The 20985-nt window shown below is 57.7% G+C and overlaps 2 protein-coding genes across 2 annotated transcripts; one reads left to right on the forward strand and one right to left on the reverse strand.

Moving 5' to 3' along the window:
- Nucleotides 1-1885: 1885 nt before the first annotated feature.
- SNUPN (snurportin 1) lies at nt 1886-10903 on the reverse strand. Its single transcript, XM_034066036.1, has 8 exons — nt 10645-10903; nt 10330-10480; nt 9490-9594; nt 9277-9373; nt 8588-8685; nt 8196-8273; nt 6308-6388; nt 1886-2923 (listed from the first exon to the last, which is right to left on the reverse strand). The coding sequence occupies exons 1-8, from the start codon at nt 10794-10796 to the stop codon at nt 2597-2599; spliced, it is 1089 nt and encodes a 362-aa protein (XP_033921927.1). The 5' UTR covers nt 10797-10903; the 3' UTR covers nt 1886-2596.
- SNX33 (sorting nexin 33) lies at nt 10886-16042 on the forward strand. Its single transcript, XM_005145725.4, has 2 exons — nt 10886-13388; nt 15160-16042. Exons 1-2 carry the CDS (start codon nt 11951-11953, stop codon nt 15411-15413), a joined length of 1692 nt encoding a protein of 563 aa, XP_005145782.1. The 5' UTR covers nt 10886-11950; the 3' UTR covers nt 15414-16042.
- Nucleotides 16043-20985: the final 4943 nt, after the last annotated feature.

Raw genomic sequence — 20985 nt, forward strand, 5'->3', positions numbered from 1 at the left:
CTTCCTCCTCCTTCTCCTCCCTCGGCCCGGCCCCGGCGGGAGGAGGCGGGGGCCCGGAAGCCGTTCCCGGCGGGGAGCGGGGGGCCGGCACCTCCGCCATGGCCCTGCCCGGGGGGGCACCGCGTTCCTCGGCACCCCCAGCGTCAGCCGCAGCCGCTAAGATGGTGGCGGGCGGCTCCTGCCTCCATCCTTCGCATCCCGCGGAGCGGCGGCTCTGCCCCCCCCCCGGGCCCCACGTCCATCGCTTTCGGGCCTGGGTGCGCTGTTCTGTGCGAGCGTGACCGCGGCCGGGGCTGCTGCTCCCCCGGCACCCGCAGCCTCGCCTCTCCCGCCGGCCCTTCCCGGCAGCAGCGTCCTCCCTTGCCAGCGCTGGATGCTCGCGTCGCTCCCCCGGGGCAGGAGGGGCCGCGGCCGGGATTTCAGCTGGTTCCTCACCCTTCCCTCCCCTGCGAGCCCGAAACTGCGTTCCCCGGCTGGGCGCAGATGCCGGGATGGGGAGTGCTGAGGGTCTGCGGGGAAGGAGCTGGGTCCTGTGCCCCACCAAAGCCCAAGCCCTGGAATAAGGGGACGTTGTTCACCCGAGGAGGACTGTGGTGGCAACACAGCCGCAGTTAAAGCCCTTGGGGGGGTGACCCCACCTCGGTCCCTGCTGAAGCTGCTGCCCCTTCCCGTTGGGAGCGGAGCGGGGAGCAGGATCGCACCCAGCACATGAAACAGTCACAGCAACAACCGGCCCTGGCCCCGGTGACTTCCGTTTAACACCCTTTCTCCAAACACAGCCTCGCGTTTCCAACAGGAATTGTAAGGCAAATATTTATTTCTCCAGCCCCAGCTCCTGCTTTTAAAAGGGAAACTATGCAGCATCATCTGGAGCCGGCAGGAAGCTCCAGTTGCTTCCCTCTTGCTCCCCTCTATCCATCAGAGCAGACAGCAGAAGGCAGCACCCCCCCCCCCCGCCCTTCAGCTGGGTTCTCTCCCCTTTCCACTCTATTTCGGAGGCTGTAGGACCTTGAACAGTTGCTGCAGGGCAGCGGTAACCGGAGCTGCAGCTTTCTCTTGCCCTGAGGGATGCGTAGAGCTGACATCCAGATGCCCACCTCCTGCTTTAATTGCCTGAATGGAAGGAAAACTCCGCTGCCAGGAGACTGGATGCGGGCTCCCGGCATTCAGGGCTCTCCCTGCCAGCCAAAGGATGGGGGGAACCAGCAGTCTAGGGAGGACAAGGCAGCCCAGATGTTTGTCCTCCCAGGGCAGCGGTTTTATTAAATCACACTAAACCTTCATCAATAAGCAGCCGTTCAGAGCCTGCAGCACGCTCGGCCGCATCCGCACACTGCAGAGCCGAGAGGCTGCTTCCTCCCCTCAGGAGCAGGGGGAGCGAGGCCAGTTCCTGCTGCCCGCTGGTCTAATCAATAGCGGCTGCACGGTCAGCGCGCAGGCAGCCCACACGCTTGGCACGGGAACAAGCCTTTTTCTGGGAAAGCCAGGGGTGGGAGGGCAGGATACAAGTGCCCCCGCTATCTGCAGGCAGCCAGCCCCGCGCGCCCTATCTCTGCCTGGACGCGGGCCCTGCTCCGGGGCAGTTTCATGGATGAGAGCTGTGTTTAGCTTGGTGTTTCACCCCATGGCAAGAGGGTTTGCAGCTCCCTCTGGAAAACAACCTGTGGATATTGAGGACGATCGTTTCCTCCGTGCTAAAACCAGGGAGAGGCAGCAGCTGGTGCTCGCAAAGTGGGCTTGGCCCAAGCTAAGAGGGACAGCGGAGAATGGAACCCACAGGAGCATTTCCTCTTCTCCAGTGAGTGCTGTTAGCAGTTTTCTCAGCCCTATTTGGAGGCACAGCACGCAGCCACCCTTAGGTAGCAGGAAGACACTCAAGAATTTGTCTTTCTGAGAAACCTTTTATTTGGCACGATCAATGCTGGCGTTTTTCAGAGCAAAACCATTCCTTCCTCCCCCTACTGAGGAAAGCCTCAAGGACAGGCTCCTGCCATGCTCGTGCTGTACAAAGCTGTGCCTGGAGGCAGGGGATGCAGGGGAATCGGGGTTTTCTCTGTGAGGTGGGGTGTGGAAAGCCCAGCCTTTGGATTTACAGCAGCCTGTTGTAAACTTTGGGTTCCCAGAAGGGCATTGACCACAACACTTGCATTGAGAAGGGCTGGGGAAAGAGCCGGATCAAAGGCTGATTCCCGGGGCTGGGGAGGTGGAGCTGCTACAAGCAGCAGCTGCACCTCGGACCTCTGAGTACTGTTCCTATGCTGGAGCTTTGCCAGGGGCTTTAACAGCAGCAGGGTCAGGAGCTGAAGCAGGAACCTTGCAGCGTGGGATGGATCATTTCATTTCCCAACCCACAACCACCTTAGCAAAGAACTGGGCAGTCCCATTGAGGCTTCACAAAAGCCCTGGCAAAAAAAGAGAACTAACAAAAACCCAACATCGTAATAACCCAGAGGCACTTGCAGCAGACATTCTGCCTTCATGCCCTTTAAACACATCCTATCTTCATTACCTTTGCCCCCTTCTCAGGGAGCGTGAGGGACAGTGAGAAGCAGAGAACCATTTCCTTTCTCCTACCCAACTGCTCTGTCCCAGCAGCCTAATTCTCCATGTGGCTCCCTGCTCCATCCCAACCCTCGGGAGAGCTTCCTGGCTGAGGGGTAGACAAATGTTCCAGCTCGTAGTGTCCGTTCGTGGCCGCCGCACTGCTCGGGTCCCCCTTTGCTGCTGCCAGCTTTTTGCTCTTCTTGCTCTCAATGATCTGCTGGAGCTGCCGCGCAGCGTAGTGTGGTTTGGCAGTGAGCACAGTGGCAGGCACAGCCAGCCCCAGGATTTCAGGTACCATGTAGGGCCGGAGCCAGCCCACCAGCGGGGTGCTGCCAGGGGTGTAGTGGGTTTGCTTGTGGTAGAAGAGAAGACCGTCAACCTGTATAAAGAGACAGGGAGTGAATGAACAGAGCTGCAGGCTCTGCAGGTGGATGCCAGGGCAGCAGATGACAGCCCCATGCTCCATTCACAGGCCAAACCTCCCAGCTGGATCGTTTTTCCTCAAGCAGTGCAATAAAGAGGGGAAGGGAAAGGAGAAACCTGCGGGATCAGAGGATTTTATGGCCTGAGATCCTCCAAGCCTGCAGACTTCAGCACAACCAGCGCTTTCCTCTGGTTTCTGGGAGCCCATCCTACAGGAAAGCCATGGGGTTTCTGAATAAGGAAATGCACAGAGAGGCCACTTTACTGGATTAAGGGTATTTTAAATAATACATTTGGAGAGTAATTAGTCAGAGCTGGTGATGCTGAGGAGCGTAACTGCTGCCTCCTCCAGCTGCCTTAGGCACAATGAATTCCTAATGCTCCCCAAGAGGGAACTTCTCCTGCAATCAATGACAGTTAAGGGCACTCAGGACTTTTGAAGGTTTAGGCCTTAACAAGGTTTAACTCTTGTGCTGCTATTTCCTCACTCTGCAACCCTGCAGCTGGCTGAGCTTCCCCCACTGCCCCACTATGCTCAGGGATCTGCATTCCCCCTCTTCCTGCACTTCCCAGGGGTGTGCTTGGGAAGGCTGGATCCTGCTGTCAGGCTGACTAACGCTGGAGGTGCTGCTCCTCTTAGCTCTTAAAAGGCCATTTGGCCATGACTAAGAGTGGCTGAGTGGGCAGGAGAGACATGAAAAAGAGCCCACCTCGGGCTGAATTGCTCCCAGGCCCTTCCCCAAGCAGTAACTCCTGGAATATACACCTAAAATACAAGGCGTTTCCCTCCCCCTGCCTCGTGGGAAGCCTTGGGAAGAGCCCCATTCTGTGGCACCACGCCTGCACATCCAGCCCATTCCTGTGGGTGCAGGCACTTGATGAGCAACGGGGATTCTCCGGCACCCACAGGAATGTTTTGGTAAAGTTCAGAGCATGGAAAGGCTTTTGCCTTCCCGACAGCTCCAAAGATCTCCCCCAAGCTGAAGAATTCCAAGCAGCTCAGCCTGGTGGAATTAGGATGTTGTTCCTCTCTTTGACTTCTTTTCAGTTCCTCCCTATTCCTTCCCGTTTGTTGGATGTGTTGGCTGAGTCTCTCCCGTGAGTCACTGCTCTGACACCAGCCACAGCAGAGTAAGGGCTGACACCTCAAACTCCTCAGGTTTGCCTCTCAGACCTGCTGAGGAGCTGCCCTGGCAGGGTTGCACCCTTCAAGGCTGCTTTGCAGATTTTAGGTGCTCCGTGGGGCTCACAGGGTCCCCCTGCCTTCTTTTACTCCTCAGATCTGCGAGGAGAACAACAGCTCCTCAGATCCACTCCAAACCCCGTGCCAGGCACCTGAGCCAAAGTCCATTGGATTCAGTGGAAGATACTTCAGCTGAATACACCAGCTCCAGTCCTAACTGGAGGTTACAGATTAACTCTGAAGACCCAGATCTGAAAGCACTGACCCCCTCTGTCACCACCTCATGCACTAGAGCCTTGCAAGGATCCCAAATGCTAGGGCCAGGCATAAGATCTCTGTTATGCTGTACTGTCTGTAGCTAGGCTGCATTCTGTCCTCTGCAAAGTTTGTTTCGTTGTGTGCTGGGGCTGGAAACTATTTACAAGGATTTCTTGGGCTCCCTCTTGTGGGCCATCATGAAGGGACCCATGGCTCATGAAGGGACCCACAGTTTTCTTCATTCCTGGATGGGGCATCATGGGGAGTTTGGGTGTTACCATCTCATTTGAGCCAAATTAGGCCACATTTCATCTATTGGGGTCGCATGTATTGGCCTGAGAGAACCTGGGAGGCAAATCACAGCTGAATCATAAGGGAGACTGCTCAACTCCACCTCCCTCCCCATGCCTTTCGCAACAGGCTCCCTCACAGGCTGCAAGTTCTCTACTTCGACCACAGTGGGGCAATTCTCCCCAGCCTTTCCTCCCGGGGGCAGATGGCTCAGGAAGGAACAAACCTTTCTGCAGTAAATACAGCAATGGCTGTTTCTACAGAGGCACTCAAAGCATTTGGCATTGAGCAACTCAGCTGTAGGAAACCTGGGATGGGACTTTCCACCCCTCTGTAGTGACTATCCTGGCTTTGACATGCAGAAGGCCAAACCAGCCCTCACGTGGCTTTTGGGTTAGCAGACAAGTAACCTCTATAGAGGCTGTTTCTGATCATAGGGCTGAGACTGGGCACTCTGCAGGAACTGCTGCAGCCACTGGAGGAGCCTCTGGCTCCCAGATGTTTGTCACTGACACTGCTGGAATGCCACTGCCTCCATCCTCTTCCACTGCAGCACCAGGTCAGTCAGGCTGGTCTAAAGCAGACCGAGCTGCTTTCACGAGAGCCCCTCTTGCTGCTCACAAACATGGGTGGCACATGGGTTTGCCTGCACTGCCCTTCTCCCACAGGTCAGCAGAACAGCACACCAGCACCTACTCCTAAAGCTGAAGCAGCAAGGCAGGTGTCCAGTTCAGCTGCTCTTGCTGAGAGAATGGCTCCTGACGTGAGCCAAGAGCTGCAGGAGCCAAAGGCAGGAGGCTGCCAGCTCTGTACTAAAGCAAAGAGCAGAGCTCATGCTATCCCATCCACAAGATCCTATGGTCGTAAGTGCAGGACAGACTCATCTGAATCCCTCCTAGCCATGCCTGTTGCAGTTACCTGCCTCCAGCCCCAATATGTTTCACATGCCCATTGCTAACACCCAAACCCCTCAGAAACCATCAGGAGCTTCCCAGCACCTTTCCTTTCCCCGTCCTCCCCACGAGACACAAGATAGCTGAGTGCCTCACATGCAGACAGATGGAAGTAGCTACACTAAAGAAACAGCCTGTGGCTGAGGGCAGAGAAAGACACCATTCTGCCCACCCTGCAGACCTCTGGAGAAACACCACTGCATAAGGAAGCACATGGCAGATATCCTCACGCCTGTACCCATGTGAGCCTACCCAGGGCAGCAGGCAGAAGCAGCTTTGGCCCTGGAAAGGTGGGCTGTCCATCACACTGCTGCATGAACGTGAGCTGTGCTGCTTCTGGAGGCAGTCTGCATGTCTGCACTTACCCCGCCTTCCCCAAAGGCTCTGCCAGATTGCCAACTGCAGCAAACTAAGGCTGCCCAAAGAGGGGGAGTGCTAATGCACGTGGCTTAACTCTTGTAATTAGTTTGGTTGGATGCAGCCTGTACCTGGTGAGAGGGTAAGAGATCAGCCATGTGCATGAAAGGCATCCATCCCCTACAGAGGGGAACAGCAGCACAGCTCAGAGCTCCTGAACAAAGGGCACATGCCTCTCCAAGCACTGGCAGTGGGGCTGACTCTAAGGCTGAGGTCCAGCCCCCCACCATGTTCTCACCTCAAAGGGGAAGTCCATAGCCAGCACCTTACACAGGCTGTCCGCAGAGCAGGAGAAGTTCTGCAGGCCCACAAATTTGAACTGAAAGAGTAAAAGAGGGTTAAAAGAGAGACAATTGCATTGCCTAAAGCAGAACAGGTCACTGAACCCAGCACCAGTGTGGAGGCAGACAGGGAGGGAGGATTTGCTCTAGTGTGAGAGGGAGAGAGTGAAGGAAAGTAACTGGAGAGGAGATCTTGAGCATCATTAAACTCTGGCTTTCCTGCCACAGGGTATCAGGGGCCTAAAAGCATAAATAAGCTCGAAAAAGGATCAGACCAGCTCCTGAAAGGCAGGTTCTCTGGTGGCCATTAACTCCATGATATAGGTATAACCACTGGCTGATGAAGTCGGAGGGAAACATGATGGGTATCTCCAATCTCTTACTCTTCCCTTAGAAACTGGTCTTTGTGATTACTAGGGGTTATTGGGACAGACAGACCTCTTGATGGGATTCAGAACAGCAAACCCCAGATGTAGAGGCAAAACAGCAGGACCAAGCTGTGCTTTGGTGCCAAGCATAGCCCACTGGACAGACTGGGAGTGCTTGAACGCCTACAAAAATCAGCCTTGCCACCAGAGAGCATGGGGTGGAATGGCTGTTGGCAGTAACCCCCACCATCTCTCCATCAGTGCTGGATAAAGCTTGTACCTGGCTGCAATTTCACAAACCTAATTCCCAAAACAGAAGGTGACCTTTAAAAGAAGACCCACAATGCCCAGAGAACATGAAATCTACAGTGCCCAGAATGATTTATTTCAGGTATTTTGCTATCCCAGTTCCACGACTCCCTCTCTGGCATTTAATGAGATGTGGATGGCAGAGCCTCAGTGCACAGCTCCCACATGATCCCCATACCTTTTTTTTCCAAGCATTTTAAGACTGCAGGAAGGACTTCTCAGGAGAGCTGACCCTGAGATGCTCTTCTAACCGAAATAGAAAATGATGACCTCTGGGCAGGATGCAAAGCAGACAGACGTCTGCTCCAGGCTGCTGGCTCAGCCAAGCAACTCTTTCCACCCAGGAAATGAAAGCTGAAACAACCTCCCTTCATTAGGTAGCTGTCTTGTGGATATTCCCATTGGAGTCAGAACAGGATGTTCTCCACATACAGATACCATCGCTGCTGGCACAGGAGCAGCCATACCCGTTTACCACTATCTGCCCAGCCCCCAGGAGCTGCTCTGCTTTGCTGTGGCTGAGCACACACAGGGGATGCAGAGCCACCAGCTCCCACTTTGCAAACCATGTCCCATAAACCAGGCTGCCAAATCTCTTCTGTCTGGCCACAAAAAATCCATTTCAAGCTGCTGTGGGCTCTAGTCTGATGTCCGTGTTTAAGTCTTCGAGAGAGAACACTTTATTCTTGCTAGGAGGGACTCCAGGAGACAATCTAGCATCCAAACAACACCTTCAGCAGTGAGCTTAAACAGGAGGGAACTTAAAGCTTTACAAGCCTTTCCCCTTGCCTTGTGAGCCCACAAGACTATGCAAGAATAAATCCCATTGCAGCCAGGCTGCCAACCAACACTGCCCCTGTAGAAACCACACTGGTTTTCCATTGCATTTCAAGGGAAAGCTAAAAGCAGCGTGGAAGTTAGCTGATACCCTGCTTTCTGATCTCCCTCAGCACTTTGGCTGAGCAACATAAAACCATGCTCATTTACAATGTTCAGTGGTTCTATTTACATCCTGAACGTGGCATCCCATTTCATCAGAAGTACACTTTGAAGCCTGATCTGTAAGGGGCGAACAAAAGCAGTTTCCGCTTGTGAAAGAAAGCGCTGAAGCCTGCTGAACAGGAGAGCTCACCCCCCGTCCTCCTCCCCTGAGTACAAAAGAACTTACGGGATTAATCCTGCTTTTCTCTCCCAGCCCTTCCTCCTCTTGGATCTTTGAGGAAAGCCAGAAAAATCTGAAGTCAGTCTGTGAAAGGAAGCAGACATAATGACTATCCGCTACACATCACCGATGAGCCCCTGCCGAGCATCTCCATCCCTTTGCACAGACTCAGCTTCATTGCAGAACCAGCCAGCACCCCAAATCTGCTATGTCCCCCCAGTACCCACAAAAGAGGCACCCACTATTCCCGTAGCCAGCACAACCTGTAAAGATGATGGTGCTGCTGAGATAAAATACTCATCCTGTGGCATAGTGGGCAATGTTCGGCACTGGCTGCAAAGCAGCTGATGGAACAGGGAACAAAAAGGAGGTCAGGGCAGAGGAGGGGGATTCAGTACCTGGCAGTCATAAACAGGGTGTCCTCTCCAGCACATCACATCGAGGATATAGTAAGTCTGCTTTGCCTCATTGTAGATGCAGTCCAAGATGCAGTACACTGCGTGCACAAACACACAGGAGGTTCAGACATGCTCCAGGGACTGCCCAACCCAACCGGCAAATGCCAGAGCAAATAGCTGCTGCATTAAGCCTACCCTGATGTAAGGCCGTGAGGTGCAGAGGGATCCCCTTCTGCTAACACATGCTGTGACCACAAAAAGCCTTTAGCTTGAGGAATCCAACAAGACTACAGAGGTACCAGCCAGGGGCACAACAAGCAAAGGCATGTTCCAGCAAATGGCATTTATCAAAGAGTAACCTCTCCTCAGGGCAAGCAAGAAGCTACAAAAGGTATTAAATAAACCACACTGCACACAGCTCTCTTTGGGAAGACAGAGAGGATGTTGAGGTTTAAGAGTACCAGTAAACCAAGCAGCTCATTAGAAGCTGTTCTTATCTAGCATAAAGGTATTGGATACTGTCCACGCTTATTTATCCCCAGAGGTACAGGAAGAGCCCTCAAGCTGTAAGGAGCACACAAAGGCATGGCTCAGGGAAGCTGGAGCAGCAGCACTGAGCCTGCCACACACACACTCACGGGGAAAGGCAGGGAACTCTCTCTATCCCAAATGCCTCCTCACACCGTTACCTTTCTCGCCCATGGAATTGTGCCGGTTCCCCCCTGGCAGCAGGGATGGGAACCTGTTCACACAGAAGCCGCTCTTGGTGTAAGCTGATGTTGAGCCCTGTGAGGAAGCAGGAGAGCAAAAAGATTAAGTCAAGCCAGACACACAGGCCAGTCTTATGTTGGCTGAGAAACAAGTACAGGTGCTTTACCAGCATCACCATGGCTGCTGCTTACCCTGGATGCCACAACCAGCGCCCTTTTCCCAACGGGACACACCACTACAATCCACTCCTGCTCCAGATCCTCAGGGACATCCACCAACCACTCTGACAGCATCAGCTGCGGAGAAATCCAGGAGCAAACAACAGTGGGTAACAACTCTCCTGAAGCTGTGGAAAACTCACAGCTCAAGGATAAAGAACAAGGCTTTGACTTGGCTTCAGCAGCTACACTGAATGTGCCAGAGGCAGCCTGTGCTGCTCAGCACCCTGTGGTAGGAGGCCGACTCCTTCCCTCCCTCTAATCAGACTCCCCCCAAGCTTTTCTTTGCTTCCCAGCTGCTAACAAAGCTTCAGACTACAACACAGGGCTCAATGGCCTCGCTTGGGCACTCCTTACCTTGGTTCACACTCCAGCTTCACTCCAGCACTTGATTTGCTTTTAAATACATGGTAGAGCCTAGAGACTTCTGAACACGAGAGTGAAGAGCCCAGACAAGGTGAGCTCTCCAGGGATGCCCTGGCTATAGTTACCTGGGAGCTGTGAGTCTTTCAGGATCAATATGCCGCCCAGGCTGATAAAACCCACCCACTGAGGTTTCCCTTCCTGGTGTCCCGAACATGGGGAGAGACAGAACTCTTGAACCAAGTGATACATACCAAACTTGAGCTGGAATCTCCCTAAGCACACAGGCAGCCCATCTCCATCCATCCTCCAGTTAAACACGGCACAGAGCTGAGGCGTAGCTCCTTCCCGAGCACCGCACAGGCAGGACACATCCTTCCCAGCCCCCGTGCAGCCCCCCCAGTGGCTGCTGACCCCCATCCCCCTGCCTGGCCCTGACCAGCTCCTCACCTGGTTGGCATAGCGCTTGGGCAGCCTCTTGCCAGCATCCACGTCCATCTCCTCCTCCTCCGCATCCTCCCCCTCCTCGCCCTCGCTCTCCACCCCTGCCCAGTCACCCTCCGCCAGTCTCCTCGCATGGTTCACGTAGTCCAGCCGCCTCCTGCGGGGGAAGGAACAGCGCGGGTTGTCCCCAGCGGGAGGCACCGCGGCCGCAGTGCTGGGCGGCAAGGGAAGCGAAGGGGAAGCGAAGGGGAAGCGAAGGGGAAGCGAAGGGGAAGCGAAGGGGAAGCGAAGGGGAAGCTAAGGGAAGCGGGCAGCACTCACTGCCGCTGCAGCCGCAGAAGCCGCTCCCGCCGCTCCGCCTGCCCCGGGCCGCCGCGGGGCTTGTATGCGGCCAGGCGGGGGTGCGGGCCCGCGGGGCTGTTGGGCGCTGCCAGGCACACGCCGGCCGCCAGCGCCGCGCTCAGCTCCTCCATAGCAACGCCCGCCCTGACGCGCTTCCGCCCGGAGCGGCCTGCAGCGCCCTCCTGCGGCCTGGAGGCTCCGTGCCCTGCTCTCCCCGGTTAACGGCAGAGCCCCCCCGGGGACTCGGTGTGCCCGGGGCGGGCAGCGGGACGCGGGTGGGAAGCGGGAGCGGCCGGTGCCGCCGGCCGGGCCTGGTGCGAGCGGGAGCCGAGCCCCGGGCTGGCTGCCTGCAGAGGGCAGCGTGCGCCCTGCCGCTGCTCCCGGGCTGCGCACCGGGCAGCGTCACGGGAGGCTGGCGGCCAGCCCCGCCGCCGGCACCGGTACGGGCACTGCCACCAGCACCGGCAGCCCCGGGCAGCTGCCCCGGCAGCGCGCAGCAGGCGCACACACCGGAACCGGACCCCGGTACCGAGAGTGGCACCGGAGCCCCGAGCGCTAGGAGCGGTGCCCCCGGCGCCCCGAACCGGCCATGCGGTGAGGGCGGCCCGCGGAGGGGCGGGAGGCGCGGCCGGGACGGGATCCCTCCTCCCTCCGCTCCGCCGCCGGCGCTGGCAGCCGCCGGGAGCTCCCGGTACCGGCCCCGGCGCGGGCCTGCGGGGAGCCCGTGCCCTCGGTCCTGCGGGAGATCGGCGGATTCCAGCGGGAAAAGCCCTGCAAGAACAACCCAACAACAACCACCCGCGGCCGGAAGGGAATTGCAAAATCCCGGGGCCGGGATCACCAGGAGCTTGGGCTGCGTTTGCGGTCGGTTCCCGGCGCTTTCCGGCACCAGCCGACGCTGTTTTACCCACAGGAGCGCCGGGAAAAGTCGCTTTGGATCGATTTCCTTGCTGGCAGCAACATCTTTTCCTCCTGGAAAGTGAAACTGCGGGATCAGCGTCCCAGCGAGCTAAAACTTGGGAGGATATGGCCGAGCTCAGCTCCGGGTCCTGCCGGGGGTTACATCCCGCAGGAACTACAGGAATGCTGCTCGCTTGACCGGGGAATGGTGTTCTTAACCGGGGTGCCGGGATCGGGGGGTCACTTGGACACACGGACATTGGTGACACTTCGAAGGGGATTTCTTCTCCAGCTTTTTCTATTTCCCTGAGGAACCGGCTGAGCCCTTTCCCATTCCCACAGCGTGTGGGGGTTTTGGCTGCTGTGTGTGCCCCCGGGCCCGGCCATGGCGTTGAAAGCCAGAGCGCTTTACAACTTCCAGAGCGAAAACAAAGAGGAGATCAGCATCCAGGAGAACGAGGAGCTCGTCATCTTCAGCGAGAACTCCCTGGATGGGTGGTTACAGGGTCAGAACAGCCGTGGGGAGACCGGCCTCTTCCCAGCCTCCTATGTTGAAATCCTCCGCTCCCGGTCAGGCTCCAACTACACGGATTACTCCAGCAGCCCGGCCGGCTCCCCTGGGCACGACTCCTTCTACACAGCTCCCTCCAACCCCAGCATCCCCTACCAGGGCAGTTTTGAGGATGATGATGATGACGACTGGGATGACTGGGACGATGCGTGCACGGTGGTGGAGGAGCCCCGGAGTGCGCCAGGCACCAATGGGCATCCATCGCCCAGCCTGCAGTACCCACCAGCCTATGGGCATGACCAGCACGCCGGTTACCGTCCCAAGCCGGCACTGGAGCGTCAGGACAGCATGAGCTCCTCCAAGAGGGGCAGCGTGGTGGGGAGGAACCTCAACCGCTTCTCCTGCTTCGTCCGCTCGGGGGTGGAAGCCTTCATCCTAGGGGACGTGCCCCTCATGTCCAAGATCGCCGAGGTGTACTGCATCGAGATGGGCTCCAAAGGCCCCCAGTGGAGGGCCAACCCTCACCCCTTCATCTGTTCCGTGGAGGACCCAACCAAGCAAACCAAGTTCAAGGGCATCAAGAGCTACATCTCCTACAAGCTGACCCCCAGCAACATCAACTCGCCCGTGTACCGGCGGTACAAGCACTTTGACTGGCTCTACAACCGCCTCCTGCACAAGTTCACGGTCATCTCGGTGCCCCACCTGCCCGAGAAGCAGGCCACCGGGCGCTTCGAGGAGGACTTCATTGAGAAGCGCAAGCGGCGGCTCATCCTCTGGATGGACCACATGACCAGCCATCCCGTCCTCTCCCAGTACGAGGGCTTCCAGCACTTCCTCTGCTGCCGCGACGAGAAGCAGTGGAAGCTGGGCAAGCGGCGGGCGGAGAAGGATGAGATGGTGGGTGCCAGCTTCCTCCTCACCATCCAGATCCCCACGGAGCACCAGGACCTGCAGGACGTGGAGGACCGCGTGGATGCCTTCAAGGCCTTCAGCAAGAAGATGGACGACAGCGTCCTGCAATTGACCAATGTGGCCTCAGAGCTGGTGCGCAAGCACGTGGGGGGCTTCCGGAAGGAATTCCAGAAGCTGGGCAATGCCTTCCAAGCTATCAGCCACTCCTTCCACATGGACCCGCCTTACAGCTTGGACGCCCTCAACAATGCCATCTCCCACACGGGCAAGACATATGAGACCGTGGGGGAGATGTTCGCTGAGCAGCCCAAGAATGACCTGTTCCTCATGCTGGACACTCTCTCTTTGTACCAAGGGCTCCTCTCCAACTTCCCAGACATCATCCACCTCCAGAAAGGTAAGGGTGGCTCTCCTGCATTGATGGCCTAATCTGCACAATGGCCCCGTGTGAGTGGGGGTCAGGATGTAATGAGGAAATCCTGTGCTGTGGAGTGATGGGAATGGGATATCAGGATAAGGGGTGGGATTGAGGGTGGGGGCCTGTGGCTCTCAGGGAGGCAGCATGGTCCCTGCTGGCTCAGCTCCCTGTTTGCCCCAGCCTGGGAGAGGCTGTTGCGGCACTTGGGTCCAGGATCAGGCTTTGTCCCAAGTGATGCTGTGGGCTCCTCAAGTGCTGCTGGAGGGGTCAACGCAGTCATTGTTCCCCCCAGGCCCTGAGCAGGAGCTGTTCGCTCCAGGGTGACCTGCCCTGACCTCATGAGCATCCGCATCCACCACTACTTGTTCCTCCTCATCCTCCCTCCCTGGTGAAGGCTCAAGTTTGCTGCTGCAGGGCTGGGACATGGCCTTGGGCCCGGGGGAGGCTGTACAGGGCTGGTGGGATGTGGATGTGTCCTTTCTTTCCTCCAGCCCTGCTGCAGTCCCCTGGCCACACTGGACCTCCTGGGGACAGCCAGGGTCAAACTCAGGCGTAGGTCCCTGCCCCTCTGAGCCCAGGAGCAGGCACCTTGGAGGCTCCCTGTGTCCCCTTTGCCCCCTCACCAGTCCCCAGAGTATTTGGGGTATCAGGGAGCAGGAGGGGGTGAGCAGTGTCTGCTTTGCCTTTCCCATGGGAGGCCTCAGGCAGGGCTGGGTGTCCCTTTGCACCCAGCAGCGGGTGTGCTGGGGCTGGGAGCGGGGCCGAAGTCCACGCACTCCTCCTGGATCATGGGGGCAGGGAGCTCTCCCTGGGGTGAAGCCAGGGCATCCGCACGTGTCAGTGCATTGCTCTGCATCCCTGCGGGAGGCAAAGGGGAGGATGCAGGTCCCCTACTTGCCTGTCCCTCCCCACCTTGTTTACATGGCCGGTGAAGAGGGGCTGGATCCCATCCGGAAGCCAGGCTGTGTGGGCAGAGCGGAAGGCAGGATTTGGCCTCCAACCTTCGCTTCTTCCTCCTCCTCCTCTCCACTGGGAGCAGGGCTGGCACGACGGAGCACTGTAACCCTGAGTCTGGTGCACCCAGTGAAGGGCAGGGAGAGGGGAAAGATCTGTGGGCCAGATCCTGTTTTCAGGCAAACAGGATCTCTGTTTGCCTGAAACCTCTGTGCTAATGAGGGGGAGGAATGCAGGGCCGGAGCCAGGCAAGATTCTTTCGAAACCGAGCTGTAAAAATAAATGGAAGGAGGGGGGAAAAGTGGTGTCAGAGCATCAGCTGCCTCTGGGAGAGGGAGATGCTTTCCCAGCGAGTTCCAGCCAGTACTGCATGCCCTTCCTGCATCCCAGTTCACCGCTTCCTAGCCTGGGGTCTCCAAAAGCTGCTCCTGAACCCCATCCATGGGGGGACATCAAACATCTGTGGGGTAGGCTTGGCCAGGGGGCTTGGCTGTGGTAATACTGCCCCATGTTAGCTTTGTACCCCAAGCCTTGAGTCGCAGCCCTCCAGTAGCCCAGACTCCCAAAAATGTGCTAAATGTGAGGCTGACTGCCTGGGGATGGGGCAGAAAATGAGCTGGGGGGCTTGGAATCCAGAGGGAAAAGACTCCTTGAGGAGAGGGATGGGGATAGATGGGCAAGGGGAGATGACAGCCCTGGAGCACGCAGATTCCCTTACTCCTGTGCTGGCTGGGGATGGCAGGGGCAGGGGGATCACAGGGATCCATCAGCCTCTCAGCCTGTCCTCTGCCCCCAGGCGCCTTCGCAAAGGTGAAGGAGAGCCAGCGGATGAGCGATGAGGGCCGGATGGACCAGGAGGAGGCGGACGGGATCCGCAAGCGCTGCCGCGTGGTGGGCTTCGCGCTGCAGGCCGAGATGAACCACTTCCACGAGCGGCGCGTGGCTGACTTCAAGAGGATGATGCAGTCCTACCTGAAGCAGCAGATCATCTTCTACCAGCGCGTCAGCCAGCAGCTGGAGAAGACGTTGCGCATGTACGACAACCTCTAACACCTCCGCTTGCTCCCCCGCAGACCTCCTCCGGTTGTGACAGGCTGAGACCCAGTGGGAACTCATCACGCTAGTGACCAAATACCTTTGGGCTTTCTTCCCCCCTTCCCGGGTGGGCAGGGAAGGGCTCGCCCATGGGCTGGATGTGCCATCTCTTTCCATGGGGACCTCCCACCCCCCCACGGGTCTGGTGGGGACACGGGGGGTGTCACGAGAGAGATGGACGTGGAGGTCACGGTGCTGGTACCTCCGGTGATTTTTAGCTTTCCCCAGCCCTCCCTCCTGCAGCAGGGAGGTGGGCACATCCCAGCCTGCTGGGAAGAAGAAATCCAAGCGGTCGACATTTTGCACACTCCAAGCTTTTCTGATGGAAAGAAAACCAGAAGAAGAAGAAGATCTTTATTTAGAAGAGAATGATTTTTTTGTTTCTTTTTGTCACGAGAGGTTTTCAATATTTTCCATTTTTCGCAAATGTTTCTGCAGCATTTTTACCAATCACTTTTTAAATAGAAGCACAGAGGCCGAGGGCACCTCTTTGTTGTCTGGGAAAAGGGAGAAAAAAACAACAAAAAGGGAAAAACCCCAGTCCCAAAGCCTTTTCAATAAAATTGTCAGTAGAAAAAACCCTCCCACCTCCTTCCCAGAGATGTCTGTGGAAAACGGAGCTGCTCCAGCATCCTGGGGAGCCAGCATCCCCCATTCCAGCCAGCTCCCAAAGACCCATGTGCTGTGGGTAGTGGGAGGCTTCCAGCAGCCCAAAGCACCCACTGAAGGGCAAATCCTGCCCTGTCCATCGGGATGAGACCCTGGGCAGTGTGCTGCTGCCTGCGGAGCCGGCGGGGCTGGCACGGGGGCTTTGTTTGTGAAGGGAAATGGCTGGGATACATCTCAGCGAGGAAAGTTCGGGCCGGTTTGGCCTGGCTCCAGGGTTAAAATTAGCCTCGGCATGCAGGCCAGCGGGGTATTGTTCAAACAACAGCGGCGCTGGGAATGCTGTGGGATCTGCTCCCGGCTCCCAGAGCCCGCCTTGGCCCCAGCCGTGGGATGAGCACACCTCCATCCAGGCAGGACACGTTTGCTCCTGCATCCCACAGCCGGGGCAGTCCCCTCTGCCCTGCTCCATCCCAACCCCAGCCCCATCCTACCCTGGGTCACATCCTTGGCAGCAGCCCAGCACAGAGAAGGCTGGATTCTGTGCAGGATGGCACGTTCCTTATCCCCACTCTCCCTCTGGAGCACAATAGGCACTGGGTTTGAGAGCCTGCTGCTGCCATCCTCCAGCACTGTGCCAGCACCCGGCTGCTCCAACAGCTTACCCTTCACTCCGGTGTCATGGTAGGGTGTTAGGGGCAGGACAGGGTCCCTGTGGGCTGCATGCACCCCCTCTGAAGGCTGTGCCTCAGGTTTCCCAAGGATGGACCTGTGCTTTCCATGGCCCTTCAGCACCCACAAAGGTCTCCCTGCCCCACCAGCCACCCCCTTGGGTACCCCCTGTCTGGACCATGCTTCCAGGGCTGGCTCAGTGTGGCAAACCCATTGACTGGGAGAACCCACTTGCCATTAACATTCCTGCCCCAAAGGTTTTGGGGTCTGCCCAAGTGGGGGGCTTGAGCATCCTCCTGCTGCCCCCCACCCCTCTGGTGGCATCTGTGAAAGCACCAAGGTTTGGAGGATAGACCCATCTCTGAGCATCCCAGTGGTGGTGGTGGGGAGGGGTCTGGGGGTGCACACGGTGTTCCCTGAGCCCCAGGAGCTCTGGTTGCTGCCCTTATCCAGGACACAGCCTGGTCCCTGCTCCCCTGCAAATGCACAGAGCCCCAGGGCACGCAGGGCTGAGAGGAAGTGCTGGGAACATGGGGCAGGTCCGCTTCCTCCTCCCGCTTCCCAAGGCTGCTCCTGCGTGGGAAAGCCAAGGCCGAGGCAGGACAGTGGGTGGGGAGGTGGCAACGGCTGATGCATGGCTCCCAGGAGCTCTTGTCTTGCTTATTCCCTTTGGGGCTGTCCCCACCATGGAAGGAAAACCCCCTCCTGGGTGTGGAAGCACCTGGGGGCCCGTAGGGAAGCTGGGGATGTGCTGGGTACCACCAGCCCCAAGTGCGCAATAACTGGGGCTCATACACCAAAGCAAGGCAGTGTCCTGACCTGGCTCCTCCCCACGGCAAAGGCGTGCAGCTCCCGGTGGGATGGCCGGGCAGGATGAGGCCTGCTGGGCACGTTGCACTGCTGGCACATGTCAGCAAGCACGCTGGCTGCCAACAGGGAGCAGAGGCACGTCAGCTTACTGGGGCTGGCAGCAGCTCCAGGCCTGCACGTGCAGGGGATGGAGCCGTGGGGTGGGATTTCATTGCCCAAACAGTTCCAAGGTCCCATCCGGGTGCATCCCCAGCGCACTGGGAGGTGATGAGCTGTGCCTGCATGGAGGAGCAATCCCAGGCAGCCTGAAGGGAGGGCACTGGCACGGGGCAGAGCGAGACAGCTCTGACTTGGCAGCTCTGACCTGCTAATTGCTGCACTTCTCATGTGTTTCCAAAGCGTGACCCTGCCTGGGCTGCAGCACCAGCCGCTTCCCTTGGCTGTGATGGGAATGCTCCTCCTGCTCCCAGCATTTTGTGGTTATGGGGGGATCAGCAGTGCCTGTGTGAGGGGAATGAGCTGGGAAACACCTTTAGCTGCAGCTGGGCCTTGCCAGCTCTCCTCATTCCTCTGCTGCTGGACGCTGCAGCCCTGGTGCTCTGCAAAAGGCTGGTTCCCCCCTAGCCGGAGCTGGGGTGATGCTCGGGCAGACCCTGTCCCAGTTCTCTGTGCCAGGATGGATATGTCCCTCTGAGCCCAGGGAAGGTAGGTGCTGTGCTTTGGGGACCTGCATCTCTGGGTGTGTTGCATTTGCAGGAGGGGTGGAGAGCCCACGCTCTGGATGTGGCTGTCCCTCCGTCACTGTCTGTCTGTCTGGAGTTGTTGGGTGTGGAAATGGAGCTGGAGCTCAATCTGTTTTACATTAAACCAGCTGCAGAGCAATGGCAGGCAGCAGCTGCATGGGGACTGCTTCTTGATGCCTGGGTCCTCACCTCTCCATCCTCTGCTCTGCTTGCCAGCACCCGAGGAGCCCCCCTGGCCCTGCAGGTTAAGCTCAGGTGCACTGTCTGAGGCTGGCGAGGTGCTGAGCGCTGCTGGGGCAGTGCTGGGAGGGTGAGTGCCTGCAGCCTGCTCCTTTCCGCAGGCTCCCTCCTGTCCTGCCGGGCTCGCTGCCAGCCTGAGCCTGTTCTGCAGGCTGTGGGCATGGCCTGCCCGCACCAGGCACGCAGGGAGGGAGGCTCCCACTGAGGTGCTGAGCCCTGTCCCACACTGCAGGTCTGGCTCCCAAGAGAACCCAGCCACCACACTCAGGTCCTTCACCTGCTGTGGGAGGAGTGGGTGTCCTCTTAGAGACATCTCCTTACTGCCTGTGACTGCTCTTCCTGGCTCCCAATGGAATCCAGAGTGACTCCTGCGGCTGCTGGAGCTGCCAAAGAGGTTTTGGGGATGTGGAAAGGGAGGCAGGAGCCCCTGGACCATGTTCTGCCTCCCCAGAACAGAGGTGGGCTGCTTGCCTGAGCTGAGGTGTCCATGTGCTTGCTGTGTGTCTGGCACCAAGAGTAATGTGGACAATGCCTTGCAGCCTGTGGTGGGGAGGACTTTGGAGGCTGGGAACATGATACTTACATGGATCCCAGTCTCCTCTGCAGGGCTTGGATGTGCTGGGAATAAAATCCCTCCTTTGCTGACCCCCTGTGTTTGCTTGGCTAAAGCTTGTGGGAAGGGTTTCAAAGCCATCTGCCCTGGGTGGCTGCTCAAAGAAACCTGTTTGGCCTATTATTTGCATTTGAATAGGTGCCTGGAAACTGGTTCGTGTCACTGGAGCTGTGACAGAGTCCCCACCATAATGCTGTCCTTATTAACCCAGGAGAGGAGGCAGATGGGAGATAGCCATGGGGTTATGATCCACTTCTCTCTGCATTGCAGCTGTGTGGCCTGGGGAAGCTTTGCCTTGCATTTGGGCTTCCCAACAAATCCTGCCCTAGAAGTCCCTGGATCTGGGGCTTACAGAAAGCAAGAGTGAGCTCTGAACTCAGAACAGACCAGAAATGACACTCATTGGCTTCTGCCACTCATGAGACCCTTGTGACAGCCCAGGTAACCTGAGGTGCTTTTATCTCAGGGTGTCTGGAGGTGGCACAGATTCCTCCCTCCTGTGGCAGCTCTGCTTGGTGATGTCCCTGCTTTGGATGCGTGAGGAGGTGGTGGCAGGGGTGGTTTGTCATGTCCCACCTGTCACACCTCCATGAGTCACCTGCCTGCTCCGTCCTTTCTATCTGCGTGTCCTCTGGCTCCTGCCCTGCTTTCTGCCACCCCCTGCCTTCCCTTGACCTTGCTTTAACCTGACGCAGTGCCTTTGGAAGCTGCATGTAGATGTATGAGGGTCTTGATGACCCTTCCTCTGCCCTTCCTGCTGCTCCCATGCCTGATGTCCCCATTCCACCCCAACCTGCACTTCCAGGCCAGGCACAGCAATGGGGGGAAGGCAGAGGAGGGATGGGGGTGTGGGACACCCCCATGTGCCCAGCCTGGGGAGACACCAGAAGCTGGAGGTGCAGGAGGGGGTGCAGAGGAGGCCATGGAGATGCTGCGAGGGCTGGAGCAGCTCTGCTCTGGAGCCAGGCTGAGAGAGCTGGGCTGGGGCAGCCTGGACAAGAGAAGGCTCCTGAAGGGCAGACCTGAGAGCAGCTCCAGTGCCTAAAGGGGCTGCAGGAAACCTGGAGAGGGGCTTGGGACAAGGGCCTGTAGGGACAGGCTAAGGGGAATGGCTTGAACCTGCCAGAACAGGGGAGACTGAGATGAGCTCTTAGGCAGAAGCTCTTCCCTGTGAGGGTGCTGAGGCGCTGGCACAGGGTGCCCAGAGAAGCTGTGGCTGCCCCATCCCTGGCAGTGTTCAAGGCCAGGTTGGACACAGGGGCTTGGAGCAAGCTGCTCCAGTGGAAGATGTCCCTGCCTGTGGCAGGGGTTGGGACTGGATGAGCTTTAAGGTCCCTTCAATCCAAACCAGGCTGGGATCCTCCCTGAACCTCTGCAAGCTTCATAACCAGCCTGGCAGGGAAGGGTGCAGCCCAGCTCCTGTCACCCCCAAAACCTCCTGGATCGGAGTGGTTCTGGTCCAGACTGGGGTGAGGAGGAGGATGAGGATGGGCTGTGCCTCTGTGAGCAGGCAGATTTGGTGCTTTGCAGTGGGGGGAAGCCAAAGGGCCCTGGCCAGGAAACTCTGAAGCTTGTTTGGGCTGTGGTTTGCCTGCTCCATGGGCAGGCAGGAACCAGCCTGGACCCTCACCCCTTCCCTGGGGATGTGGTGGTGATCCCGCCCCATCCAAACCCCAAGTGGAGTCACCAGCTTTGCTCTGGGTTTAAACCCTGGAGAGCCAGGATCTGCACTGGGGTTTTTCCAGGTTACTGCCTGTCCTCCCCCGACCTCAGGAAATGGATGTTTCCCAGCAGTGGAAATACAACCACAAGCCTTGAAAATAACCTGCTTTGCTTTCAGTGC

Source organism: Melopsittacus undulatus, chromosome 9, assembly GCF_012275295.1.
Source record: "Melopsittacus undulatus isolate bMelUnd1 chromosome 9, bMelUnd1.mat.Z, whole genome shotgun sequence".
Lineage (NCBI taxonomy): Eukaryota > Metazoa > Chordata > Aves > Psittaciformes > Psittaculidae > Melopsittacus > Melopsittacus undulatus.

Bases quoted from the DNA above. Each gene is read 5' to 3' on its own strand.
- SNX33 (XM_005145725.4), top strand. From the start codon at position 11,951: ATGGCGTTGAAAGCCAGAGCGCTTTACAACTTCCAGAGCGAAAACAAA. The intron at 13,389-15,159 runs GTAAGGGTGGCT...CTCTGCCCCCAG, and splicing joins CATCATCCACCTCCAGAAAG to GCGCCTTCGCAAAGGTGAAG.
- SNUPN (XM_034066036.1), bottom strand. From the start codon at position 10,796: ATGGAGGAGCTGAGCGCGGCGCTGGCGGCCGGCGTGTGCCTGGCAGCG. The intron at 9,374-9,489 runs GTAAGCAGCAGC...GCTTCCTCACAG, and splicing joins CGCTGGTTGTGGCATCCAGG to GGCTCAACATCAGCTTACAC. The intron at 8,274-8,587 runs GTACTGAATCCC...TTCCTTTCACAG, and splicing joins ACCCTGTTTATGACTGCCAG to ACTGACTTCAGATTTTTCTG.